General features: G+C 39.2%; 1 protein-coding gene across 1 annotated transcript in view; it reads right to left on the minus strand.

Moving 5' to 3' along the window:
- Nucleotides 1-14,179, minus strand: part of UST (uronyl-2-sulfotransferase) — a 79,304-nt gene that overhangs the window by 43,805 nt on the left and 21,320 nt on the right. Inside the window, exon 4 of the mRNA XM_010000009.1 lies at nucleotides 12,075-12,228. Within this exon, the coding sequence (XP_009998311.1) occupies nucleotides 12,075-12,228 (154 nt within the window). The remainder of the gene's footprint in view (nucleotides 1-12,074; nucleotides 12,229-14,179) is intronic.

The raw sequence follows: 14,179 nt of genomic DNA on the forward strand, positions 1-14,179 counted from the left end.
CTGAACAGCTCTCATGCTTTTCTGGAAAATTACTAATACTTTGCATCATTTGCAGCGCTGCCATTCTGAATAGAGGAACAAAATGGAACAAAAAAAATGGATTCCACTTTTCAGTTTGACAAGACTATCACTCTATTGACAACTCAAAGTATTTAAAAACTCCTACAATTACAAGTTTCAGAGGCATAATTAATGTTCCTACTTGCCGCTTTCTTATTTTTTTAACCTTGAGTCACCTGCTGAAGGGTTCCCTTCTACAACTATGAAAAACACAGCCATGCCTCTCTCCCCACCGGAAAACCCAGAATCTCTCAGTCCCCTCATCACAGGTGCTATGGTTTCAAAGAGCACAGCAAGTAACAACATCAATAACAAAATCATGGAGTTTAGTAACTGCCAGAAGGAGGGGAAAAGTATAAAATCTGCCTTTTTTTCTTCCTGTTTATTGAATACATAATCTCTTTGGATTACATTCTGAAGAATTTTTTTTTTCTTCAACCAATGATGAGTATTTTAGGTATTTTTTTTCCTTTTAAAAAGAACAGAAAATTAATTTATTTTTAAAAAAACCAAATAAATAAGTGTCATTTAGCAATCCATATTCATCATGGAAAGTTTCCTATTTGACACTGCTTAGTGGATTTTTCCCCGAGAAAAAGGAAATTACTCTTGACAAGCTCAGTTATGAATAGTGGCTGGCTTTGCTTGGATCAGAGTTCATAGGAAAAAAAAGTTGTGCTCAAGTTAACCTGACCAGACAGTGTTTCAATAATTCATTGAGTAGTAGGAAGCTTTGCTGAAACAATGCTGTCCATTTTCCAGAGTCTGGAAGAAGAAATAGTCAGCTAAACACCGTTGGCTGGTTTGGGTTTTTTTGGTGTTTTGGTTGTTATTTTATTTAAAAGAAACTATAGGTATAAGGGATACAGAAGCTTTGAAAATACTACTCAATAAGAAAAAAAGAGAAAAGAACACTTGGAATAAAAATCAGGAAAAGTAAACACTGCTTTTACTTCAAAGGAAAATTTTCCCACCTTGTTCATGGGCATAGTATTTTCTAAGATAACCCAGAAGGTCTACTGCTTATTCTGCAAGATGGAATTACCTTTTCATTCAAGACAGGCCCCATTGCCCCTGTGGTTGCTCATGACCATGCAACATTGTCAGGCAACTGGGGAGGGATGTGTGTATTTTTGAGTAAATTATACAACTTTGAATAGCTATCTTAAGGGGGGGAGAAAAAAAAAGCAGCTCATTTGAAACAGCTGTTTCTTGTTTTCTCTCATTTATTTCTTTAAATAAGGTAGAAGAATAAGAAAGACAAATGAGTTCCTGGCAGCAATACCCCTCCTTACTTGACTTAGTAAAGAAACAATGGCCAAATGCCCTAAATCCACACTGAATGTCAACAAATGCAGGTTTTTCAGTTTGTCACAGTTTGTTCCCTCATGTTTTCTTCTGGCAACATCATCATCTCACCAAGTTATGAAATAACACTTATATTTGTTCTTTTGAATTTAAATAAAATCCACCACAAAAACGCTAAAATAATCAGGGTGTTTATGGATTTCTGAAGGAGTTTGTGTGACTATCAGTGTCCCTCAGATGCCTGGGTTTATTTCCATTCAATGAAGGTGACAAGACACCTTAGGGCATGTGGTTTGAAGCCATCCTCCTCTCAGGGCACAGAAGCCATTAGTCTTCCCAAAGCTACTGCACTAATCAGCAAAACTTGCCAACTGCTCTTCTGATTGCGATTGCTTATTGGTCTGGCAAATAAGCCAATCTGTTGCCTCACTGTCTGAAGTCCCTCATCCCTTCATATCCCTTCAGGAAAAAAAAATGAGAAGGGAGGACACCTAGTACGAGTCTGAAGCCTACAGACTGAAAAAGTTCATTTAACTGAAGCTACTACTGTGCTGATAATCCTCATAACACTGATTACACTCTTGCAAAAAAAAAACCCCAAACAACAACAACATAGAAATCAAACAAAAACTCTTAAGAAAAAAAAAGAAAAAAAAGAAAAAAAGAAAAGATAAACATCTGTAGCAACATCCTTTACGCCAAGATGCAAAGTACACAAGCAACTTGCCAGGCAGGCCCAAGCAACCAGAGACAACACCCCAGTCCAGCTGCCAACACAAACCTATGGAGTTTGGTTGTTGTTTTGCAGAAACACAAATGCACATTTCTACCTCACAGGAGCATCCTGAAACAAACAGAGCAACACGAGATTGCCAGCACTCTGATTTCTTCAGGAAAATTATTTCCCATTTCAGATCTGTTCACTCTGCAATGAGACTAAACCAAAAACTAAATTCACACCTCTACACTTCATTTTCACTGTTGAGCAAAGGGTTCTTTCACTTATCTGCATGTGTTTAATCAGTCCAGAATTACAGTATTATTTTTATTAAATGCAATGAGGCAGTACCCAGCATGTAACATGCTGTGTTTACAATGCTTTGAATGCAAGAGCCTTGCAATTTAAATACTTCTCATTACACTTACTTACTACTAACACTACATAGTCTTCATTCAACAAAGGAGGATGCTGACACTTGACACTGCAGAGAAACCCTTCTCTCCTCATGGGAAGCAAAGTAGGCAGATCACAGCGGTGCCCAGGGAAGTATCTGGCACAGGGAAACACTCCCTGTCCTGGCAGTTTCCAGTATGGATACTCAGGGTAAAGACTGCATGCTCTTCTCTGAGAGGACAAGCAAGTCTGAGTGGCTACAGATGCCCTCAAATCTCACATGATAAGATTGTTATTGCTGAATAGGACATTACTGCTCTGACTGTTGACATTACTCTCACTCAAGTAGCCTTTCTTTTTTCTTGTTCCTTCCTCCATTTAACTAGAAAGACCCAAACAAATAGCAACAGCATCCTGCAAAACATTGTGATCCCTGCATTGAGGACATGGATTTGAGACTTCTCCCATTCCTACCTGCAGTAGTCCACTTCTCCATCCAGCTCCTTCTTGTTCTTCTCAGTCCTAAGTTTGCGTGGTATCCTAACTTGAAAGATGACACTGTCAAACTAAGTAGGGACGGCATCTTTTCCATGGTGGTTCAGGCTGCTCTTTATTGAGAAGCCAAACCTTAAAGCCATAGGCTGACATCGTCCAGACAGACAGTGCTGGATAGGGGTTGCCCCAGCAGAAGACCTATTGGTGACAGGCAGTAGTAGTTTTATTTATAGCCCAGGCAAACAACAATCCATCAGCTTTAGCCTCTGGAAGAAACCTCTGCAGAGATCTTCCAGACCAGCATCTCCTGGAAGGATGTGAATGGAGGCAGCTAAGACTGCAATCGTTGGGGAAGGCAGCAAGGAAAGAAGCTGTGGAGGCCCAGCAGGCTCTGCCTGGTGATCTAGCTGGAAAGAATCTTCCAGCCTCCTCAGCATGGACATGCACCCCCGCTGTGTCCCATGAGGCATTCACGCAGCCCACATGTGCCCCAGCTCCAGGAATGTGAGCCTGGGTGCTGACCAGAAAGGAGCACCCTGCTTCAAAAGGCCCTGGCATCCATGCCAGCTGGGACCAGAACCAAGAACAGGATTTTACTCTGTAGCCTAGAATGAACCCAAGAAACTTCAGAAAAAGTAGGATAAACTAAATCTGGAGTATCTCTGGGCACTGCATGCCCCTTTCTTCTGCAACATGCCATTTCTGCTTCCAGGTGATTTCAACACAAACTATTTCAGAGTAATAAAAGTATACAATTCACTAGTGTGACCCAGTCAGTCAACAGAAGAGTCCACATCCCCACCAAAAAATTACATGACAGGAAAATATGTTGTTGATGACAAACTCCTAAAGCCCAGGATAGAGCCTTGGATGCTTTTATTAAAACATAGCTATTAGCCCTCACCACATCAGCCACAGGCTCCAGGCAGGTAGTTCTCCTAACCCCACCACCCTGAATCCTCCCTGTCATCCACCAACTCAAAGCTTCACCTTTACATGAGCTAATAAGTTTTAGAGATCAGGATTTCAGTTCATTTCACTTTGCTGGCAGTGCTGACAGTCAGAAAACTTATGTATAAACCACAAAAAGGAAAAAGGAAGGAGAATGACAGATAACGAGTAAGAAGGGCTAATAAATTCAGTTTCATTCTCACAGGTTGTCAATTCCTGCAGGTTTTAACACCTACAGAGTGAAGTGAATATACGACTGCTTGAAATTACATTATCATGCCACAGCCTGAACATGTTCAATATATATGCACTAAAGGGAAGGCTGCCTCTCTCTGCCTTTCCTCTATTGAGAAGACTAAAAGTTCTTCAGTTCCTGCCCCATCACATCACATCTACTGCCAATGAAAGAGTTTTCATTTAAGCTGGTTAGAGCATAATGCAACCAGGAAAAGGAAACAGGTCTACTGCTAGCAAGGAGTGTACTTAGGAGCGTATTTAGTAGGGTCTTCTAGGGAGGGCTACCACAATTTCCTTAGACAAGACTTGAAAGTGTTTTTTAACTAAACATGAAAACAATACCAAGCACTTCAAAGTCAAACTTCTAAATATACACACACACAGATATAGATATTATTATATCATATTTCTCAAACAGATTATCTGCTGGTCAATGTCCCATCTCTGTTATTTAGGCCATGTATAAAATGTACCTTTAAAAAGATTAATTAAAAATATATGTATTAACAAAAAAGGTAAATGAAGGCCTTATTTTCTTCCAGATGGTAAAACACTCCAGTTCTAAAAATAATTCTATTCCAACTTTTGACAAACAAAAAACCATAAATCAATAATTACGTATAAATCGTTACCCACAACCATGTCCAGCAAGGACTTCCATAGCTTAATTAAATGTTGACCGAATTGACATATTTACACACAGTGAGGTTCCCTGTCTTGTTCTGTATTGCTTGTCATTGAGCTTTTTTTGACTGCTACTGAGAACGGAGCTAATGCTATGGTAGAACCACCCACCACACACATAAGGTCTCATTCCTGACCTTGTCTGAGCTGGCTGAGTATTCATAATTTCCTAGAGAAATAAGGATTATTCCCCCTAAACTGTTTTCCCACCTTGGCTGATGGCGACGCTGGCTTTTATTCGTGGGCTACACAAGAATGCTCCTTTCTGTTCTCATTTCAATCTCCAAAAATGTATCTCCTGAAAATATATCTTATCCAGTTTATATGGCATTAGAAGGCCAGCAATAATATATTAGACTTTTTGTTCTGTGTTTCGGATTTTCCACTCTACAAACAATAGCTTCCTATAGAGAAGCTGGAGAAAACTAGTTCCTTGGGCTACCACAACACATAAAAACAAAACAAAACCAAACCACAAAAGAGAACATCAAAAACTATCCTGTATTCATACTCAGAAAGGCACAAGTAACAAACTTGGCAAAATTGTTAAAGAAATGAAGCATCAACATTCTCAACCTACTTAATACAGTTAGGTCCTTATGTAAAAGAACATAAATTACTATATGTACAAACATATTAAATACCATATACTGATAATTGGTGGTGCCAAGATCCTGTAATAATGTTAAGTTTAAATAAGGTTACGGGTACTCAGTGCTTGGAGTTCTTCTGCTACTTGGCTTCTGGTTTCTTGTGTAGTTTCTTAAAATTTGCAACAGCTGCAAATTTTCAGACCAGTAGAACACTGCATGAAAAAACACTTCATGTTTTCACGTTCTGAAGCAAAATATTGTGGCTATCCTGCATCCTACCTCCACCAAAAGCAATGCAATACAGAATGGTATGTTTAAAATAAAAGCCTAATATTAATAAAATCCAGATCTCTTTATCCTTGCTACCAATATAAGTATTATGAATTTCATGGAAGATTTTAGTGCTGCAATCTTAACCAATGGTATATTGCTTATTTACTACGTGCAATTGACGCAGATTACTAAATGAAAACAGATTAGGAAGGCACACGTTCTTGCTCTGGTATAACTGAATAAGCTGTAATGTTTGGAATGCAAACTCCACAGGGGAACATTAAAAAATATTGGTTTGTAAATTGAAGTCACTGAAAAGTAAATGTCAGCTATGAAAACATTTCCTTTAATATTACATTTTATATGTTGTTTAATCAGTCCCTCCTCCAGCTGAGGTCTGAATTATCATTAACTTTGTGGTTCAATAAATTATTAATACAAAATGGGAGAATCTAAGGCAAAGGTGGTGCTTTAGAGACTACAGAGCAGATGAAGAGCTACCACAACTCTTCACAGGGCCACAAATTTTGCTGTGAAGAGTTAATGCAGTAAAAGGGAACAGCTGGAGACTATTAAAAGCCTCATTAAAAGGAAGAAGCAGCAAACTGTTCTAATTGGGTCAGCTGACAGGTGGCTGTGCTTGAGCAGTGCCCTCCCGGCAGCTCAGTCCCAGCAGCAGAGATTGATGCTACTGTGTGATCCTTGATCCAGATCTACAGCTGCAAAGCTGTGCTGCAGCTTGGGACACATCATGGGACCTCCAGTGACCAATTCAAATCATCTCAGCACTAATATGTAACACAGGGAGCAAAATGACTAACTACTGTACGTGTGGTGACAAGTCAGGAAAATCACAGAGGGTGCATAAAGTGTTTATGCTATTAACTATCGCTCAGAACCCAGTAACTGAAACATGTACTTTTAAAATTTATATATTTAACTCCCTAATATCTGGTATGCACTGCACTGACACAGCCAAATAATTTTAACCTCTGCATACCTCAGACTTCCAGTCTAAACAACATTAACCAAGTTCACAAGACCCTCCTCAAAAGTTCCAAGGTTCAATCAATGCACATGTGTAGCCCCTCTGAGGTCCTCAGCAGAAAAATCCCACATCGAAATGAACCCTCTACTCCCCCCTCCACCAAACCTGCAGGCAGGCAACTCGCCCACTGCCTTTCCTGTACAGAAACACACTCATGAGAGTGTCAGTCAGGAGGTGGAGGCCTGGGCTCCACACCATGTTCTCTCCTGGAGGTCAGGTCTCTGGCAGACTGAAAGGCTTCATGAAACACATCTAAAGCCATGAAGGAGAAAGCCCAGTGTGTACTACTGATGACAATTCACAATACAATTAGCCATGGTTAAATATTTCTTTTATCCAGATAAAGGCAGGAACTGACACAGCTAGATGCTGTCAGCAGAACCACTGCAATTGGTGAAAGCATAGTTTTCAGACAGAAAATTTTTGGATATAAAGAATAATATTGGTTAAACTTATTTAGCGAATATTCTTATGCTAATAAAAAACAATGTAGTAATAAAAGGAAATTCTCAAAATTTAAGAATACAAAAAATTGTTATATGGAGTTTAACTGTTCAGCTTTTCCTGTGATTTTGTTTGAACTTTATGAAACAACCTAAACATATATTGGTTTAAATACCTAGCAAGAAAAGCCAATCTTTGCCACAGGAGAGGTCCCTATAATAAGAAATTTGACTTGAAAGTTCCCTGATGTCCTTTGAATTTTACTTCCCTCCTTTGCACTAATCCTAACATACTTTGTACAAATATTTTAACGTTTAATTTAAAAGACAAAAAGGCAGATGCTCCTTTATGGATTTACTTGCGTGAGTAATCTTTAGCATAACTGAGGCTGAATATTGTTAGAATTTTTTTATCTTTAGCTGAGAAAAGCATCTTTATTTTCAGACATGAGGCTGAAAAGTTATGCCAAGCCTGACAAGAGATGCAGTGCAAAATTAAATGCTAATTATAACAGAAAGCTGAAATGTCCTATAGTAAGGTGACATATTCTTAATTTACTGAATGATCTTTTTTATACAAAACCTCTCTCTTCTAATAAATGAGGTCAGAGATGTTTAGTTCTCGTACTTGAGTGAGTTAGGAGCCATGCTATTTGTGAGCCTAACAGAGGATAGAACTGCATAAAACCAGATATCCTGCAATTCAGGCAACAAGAAACATCCAATGCCACTTCACACACCTTCAGTCTTGGCTGTCTTAAATCAAAGTTTTAGCAAGTATTGAAGAAAGACAAAAAGCCCATACATGCCTTTTGTATTTGGTGCCTGATGCTCCAGTTGTAATAAAAACTAGGTAATTACTAACAAACCTTCTGGGAAGTACAATTTTCATACAACATTTTCAAATATTTACAGTAGTTTCTATCTTTATCAGGAGTGATGCATACCTTCTGCACTTTAAAGCCTTAAACTAGATCACCTAGTGCACACTCTTCTTCTGCTTGGTGCCAGCAGCACTCACAGGTGCACCGATAAGGGTTTACTTGCTTTACTGAAGCATATTTACTCTAAGAACTCCAGTTCAACCTGAAACACATTCACTGTGATGGATTTAAATTAAGTTTTGTGAGCTTATCTCGTCTTACAGGACCACAAGGTTAGGGCAACTTTGGCATGAGTGTGCCTGACACTCAACCTGAGGTGTTCACCACTGTTTCAGACCATTACCTCTTTGCCATACTCCGTTCTCATGCGATGCTGCTGTTTATTTTGGGGAAGCCTGGAAGTGACCTCTTTAGGTCCCTGACAGAAACTCATTCCAGCAGACAAAGTGCCAGGTCAGGGCAAGGAGGTGACTGATCTGAGTGTGAAGTCCCACATGGCAGCATCTGCCTCTGCCGTATCTGACTCGTGGAAAAAGGGCTTGTTTCCTATCCTGGCTTTCAATTAAATTTTGGTAAACACAGACATTTACCAAAACATTTGTAACAATTTATCTGCCTCTTGAATGAACAGTTGTTTCCTCTGAAAAGGAATCAAAGCCTGAAGCTCTAAAATGATCAGCGAACAGTGGGAATTTCTGTCTCCATTTCTGATCTTTGCAATGTCAGCAGTTCAGATTTCCAAACTTAAAGAACAGGGCCCAAGGTATTACAAGACTTCCAGGTTTTTTTCAATCTCCCCTTTTTTAAGGAATAGAATTGAAGACAGAGAATGTCTCCATTAAGGATATGACCACCCAATGGCCAAGCAAGACACAAAATCTGACCTTAAAATGCTTTTCCTCCCTTAAGAGCCTGTTCTATAGAGGTGCTGAGCTCCCACGCTTCCACGCTGCAGTTTCTGAGGGAAGATGCCCACTGCCCTCACCTTTTGAAGGGAGAAAGCCAGTGTTGGCAGCTGGATGGCCTGGAAAGGTTCCCAGTTGCTCACAGCACCATCCAAGAGATGGAAAGCCAGGAATAACATGGTTGAGAAAAGCACAATTAGCTTCTAATGCCCTAGTTTCAGAAGATGTATATCTTTCTGCAGGCAATCCTGTCTCTCCTGGAGTTAAGTTTTACAGCTTCTCTAGGCCATTTTGTAAGTCTGTAACTGCTGTCAACACAAGGTTTCTCTGGCTCTTCAGCAATGAGCTCAACCTTGTGGAGCAATCAGCAGTTTTCTATTTTCCTAGCTGTTGATCTGAGGCTTGATGAAAGAAAAAAATAAAAGCTTCTTGCATCCTGCCCCTAATTTCACATATATGCTCACAGTCAGGCACATCTCATCCCAAATGACTTGGGATTAATAGTGTTACCAATATAGAAACAATATAATACTCTAAATGTAAGCTTATCCTTCAAATAGCCTCCTATAAAAAAGGTTATGTTTTATGGTGAGTTTTCAATTTTAAAAAAAGAGGCAAAAATACCAGAGAAGAACTGCACAATGTACAAGGCTAGCATTCAGACCTGCCATCAGCCCTGTACTGAAGGGCTGCACTGCCTCATGCTCAGAGGCAAAATCAGTTGCTTTACATTCTTCCCAGCTAGATTAGGCAATTGATTTAGCAGACTTCTGAAGCTACCATTCCACAAAATCCATTACCTGAGTTTTAAAATATGTGCCAGCAGATTTCCTTGCACCACTGAGGAAAAGATTAAAATGCAGTCATGCAATATATTACGTGGCTGGATAGCACAAGTCTTAAAAATGCTTAACATTTGGAATGAGTGGCTTTTGTTAAAATGAATTTCACTGGCAGGTGGCCTATGCATTACTGTGACAGGAGCAACTGCCCTCTTCGAGCAGTGCAAGTGATAGCCAAAGTCTGCCAAGGAGGGATGGAGGACAGATGCTAAAAATGTTTCCAGGATCTAACATTGAATTACCAAGATAGAAAACCAAAATGAAAAAGCAAAACCGGTTTTTACAAAGGATGCTGATGTGCCTCAGACTGGCAAACAGCCTTTTGAACAAAATTACAACTGACCTTAGATGGCCACTTTATTTCTTTTATGTTATAGCTTTTGTACCAATCTGTGTATGGGTACTCGTGCACATGCTTATAAATAATTAATTTCTGAAAGAATATCCCAATGCAAATGAAAACGCAAGGTGATTTCCTTCTAGTATCTTTTAAAACAACACGAACAACAGAAATCAGATCTATTAATTTCAATTCTGCTTTAAGTAATATTTCACTGGGTGTACAATCACATCTTAAACTGCACAGGCGGTACTGAATTAATACCAGCTTTTACTGGCAGTCAGCTGTGAGTCGTGCCCATCACTGCACATTCCATTTCAAAAGAGAAGTAGAGGTGCTCAGTGAAGTACAGACTGTGCTGCTCATTTTTAACATTTTCAAAAAAGAAAACGTGATAGTGCTAACAAAGTAATAATGTAATAAAAAACACAATCCGTATTAATTTCTGCAAACCCATTTCTGTACCATTCACAGACAATCAAAGAAAAATCCATCCCCACAGTGTGAAAAGCAGTTGGGGCTGCCTCCTGACTGCACATCAGGAGGTCAAAACCTGCTTAGCTAACCCAGGGATCTCTTGGTAGCCCTAGATATATAGCAAATAAGAAATAATTTGCAACACTATTGAAATGAGTTTATATCTGTATAGCAGATGTCATTAAGGCTATACATAGCTACACTGATACCAGTTCCACCTTCAATTATTTGTAATTTATAAGCATATCTGTTTACAGGGCTTTGTATGACAAACAATAGTAGTGAAGTACAAAAGAAATCAACACAGCACTGTCAATCAGAAAGAAACAACAAACCTCCTTAGATCCATCTGACCTCAGCTCAGATTGAAACATGCTGTGTGGCAGTCATTCAGAGCTGTGCTCTCTACGGCTCACGCACACATCTTGTACTGCTGCCCGCCAAAACACCATCAAAATGTTCTCGCTTAGCTCTTCAAAAGCCACATTCTCTCTTGTTTTGATGTTACTTCTGGCCTGTGACATCTGTCGCGAGCCGAAGCCAGGGGGGCTACAGACCATCAAGCTGCCCTGTCACTGCTGTGTCACTGCACTCCCTGCAGGCTCAAGTGTGGCTAAAGGCTGAGTCAAATCAAACTGGATCTACATTACAGAGAGAGTAAGAATTAATTCCACCATTTTGTCTTCTTAGGGAGATGTTAGTGTGAATGCAAAGAGATCAGTGACAAACAAACCAACCAGCTCCCTAGCTTCTGTGTTTCTTATTTGGCATTTGTAGAAGTCCTACTGCCACAGGACTTTGGTCTGTGACAAAGGCTGACAGGCGCTACAACAGTTCAACAGCTGCACAAAATTAAAACTTATTATGAACACCTTATCCAGCATTATTGCTACCTTCTTAATCCAAAAAAGGCAACAAAACCAAAACAAGAACTGAGATCACAGCCCTGGTATAAAGAACACTATGCAGAACCTAACTGCAAGAACGTAAGAGGCATGGGCTCACTGAATTGCTCTGTTTCCCAAGTTGTCTCTGAAGCTACATAGTTACAGATATAGTTTCAACCTAAAAATCTGTCTGAATATTCACAGTGATAAATACAGTCAGAATTACTATGCCTAACCACTACTACATAGTACTTCACTATAGTGGAAATCAAACTCCTTGAAAGGACCATAATTCAACAGTAGCAATCTGGGACTTCCTGTTAGGTTACACAGTATCAAACTGGATCACTGAATGAATCAGCAACACTCTCCATGCTAAAGCTGACCCAACTAAGGGCCAGACCAGACAAAGACCAAAAAAAAGCAAGATGGAAGATGCCTCAGTCTCCCGCTTTTCAAGCATCCAGTTTGAACATCAGCATTATGTAACAATGCTGGGAAACCAGTAATCACAGCCTTTTATTTAAACATACCAGATATCTTTCTTCTTGCCTCATGCTTGGGGTACGGATCATGTGATTCTGTTCTCCTCTCCAGTCTCCGAAACGTCGAAAAAAATAATTGGATAAAAATCGATTGACAGGATCTCTAATAATATTGATGTACACGGGCTGGTCACCTCCAAACCTGGTAGGAAGAAAAATGGGTGAATCTCATCAGAAGGTTCCACACAGGCACACGTAACTGTCTTTCACCTGAATGTTTTCAAAGTACTCTCCTACAGAAGTTCCGAGCTTCTAAAAGGTTAGAGTAAGACTGAAACTTATAACCAGTTACCAAACCTTTGTAAAAGCACATAAGATCTCTTTATGATGAACAATAAATCTGGTGTCACATTAAGCTACATGTATACTACAAACACTGTAAGACCATTTTTCCCCCTGCGTCAATATTTTTGCTTCTTGAGTTTTCTCCTTGCTGTTTTCAGAAGAAAAGACTCCCGCAGCTGAAACCAAGAATCAGCATTTCTCCTTTCTTAACATTTTTCCCACCTGGGAAGTCATGTCAGAGCAGGCACCACCAAGCACGAACTGCCATTAGGCAGCCTTGGATCATCCTCACCTGTGCAGGAAGTGTAGAGATGTGCAAAGGATTTTGCAACATTCGAGCTTATTTCAAAAGGCTTCCTTTGGACGAACTGACAGATATGCATGGTATTTCCATCTTTATATTTGCTGGAACTTGTGCAGATCCTCCTCCCCTCACCCCCAGCCTGCACCACTGGCTGGATTTCAGGTTATTTTGTGCTTATGCAACAATACCGTATCCGTGTACTGCGCTTCATGACGATTTATTTTTTTCAAAGTCAATATGAAAATTCCTGCTTCAAAAAGAAATTAAGTAACCATTTCAAGTACACTCAAACCCAAGAAAAACAAAAGGGTAAAACCAGCTGTGACCTGGCTCTGCACAAAAGCAAATTGCAGCATAGGTTCCAGCACTTCAGAGAGGAGAAGATAAACCAGAGCAACCTAATCAGCTCAACTTCACCCTCTGTTATACTTCTGTTATACTGTTACACTCTGTTATACTTCTGTAAACTTCTGTTATACTTCCTCCTGGTAGTTAATAGCAAACACCTTCAGTTTAATAGACAAGCTACAAAATGAGGAAAGGAAGAAAAAGGAGCTTGAGAAGGCCTGTGATTATACTGTATTTTCAGGGTGTTATAATACTGAGAGCATATCTAACATTGATACACAGCATCAGTAGAACAGACCTAACTGGAAGAAAAAAAGGATAGCTGCTTTCACACCTCCACGGTCACAACTGAAAAATGGACTACAAATGCTGTCAGATAAAGAATAACATAAAACCTTTTTGAATTAACAACTTCATAGGATAAATTCAACTTGGAATTTGCATGATCAAAGAACATGAATTATTTTTTTCCTTCTTTCCCCACAATTTAGGAGAACAATTCCTACTACTAGCTTATGCTTTATTTCTGGGAGCTTGAGGACATAGCCATATTTAAGTATTTAGGTGCTCTTCTGATGATTTTCTGACTCACAACTGTAATATAGTCGATTAGAAGAGAGAAAACTGAAGACACCCTTTAGATTAAAAAAAAACAACAAACCTTCTGCTTCTCTTCATATTTTGAGTCAGATAAATAATTCAATAAGTATAATAAAATACCAGGGCTCATGATAAATATTTAAAAGCCATCAAAATTGTTTAAAAACATTAATTCTGGAAAAAAAAATAAAATAGAAGAGAAATATTCCACCCAGTTTCAACTGGATTTTTATTCTGCATGATTTCCCAAATCACTAAAATACAGTCTGCAAAGGCTTCTCATGAATAACTACACATATCAGTAATTTAATTGACCTCAACGTTGCAAGTTCACTGCCATAATTTGAAACTGCACAGACAGCATAAAACTTTTAAACAATCCAATTAAGAAGACAGATGCTTCTTGCTTCCTGATTAGTGCACAGCCCAGTTTAGACATGGGTGTGCAACAGAAGTACCCTGAATCAAGATTCCAAATTCTTCTCTGAGTTTGTCTTTCCTGCTTTTTGTCTATATAAACAAATAAAACCTACATTTAAAAAAAAAAAGGGCATTC

Source organism: Chaetura pelagica, unplaced genomic scaffold, assembly GCF_000747805.2.
Source record: "Chaetura pelagica isolate M959 unplaced genomic scaffold, ChaPel_1.0 scaffold135, whole genome shotgun sequence".
Taxonomy (NCBI): Eukaryota; Metazoa; Chordata; class Aves; order Apodiformes; family Apodidae; genus Chaetura; species Chaetura pelagica.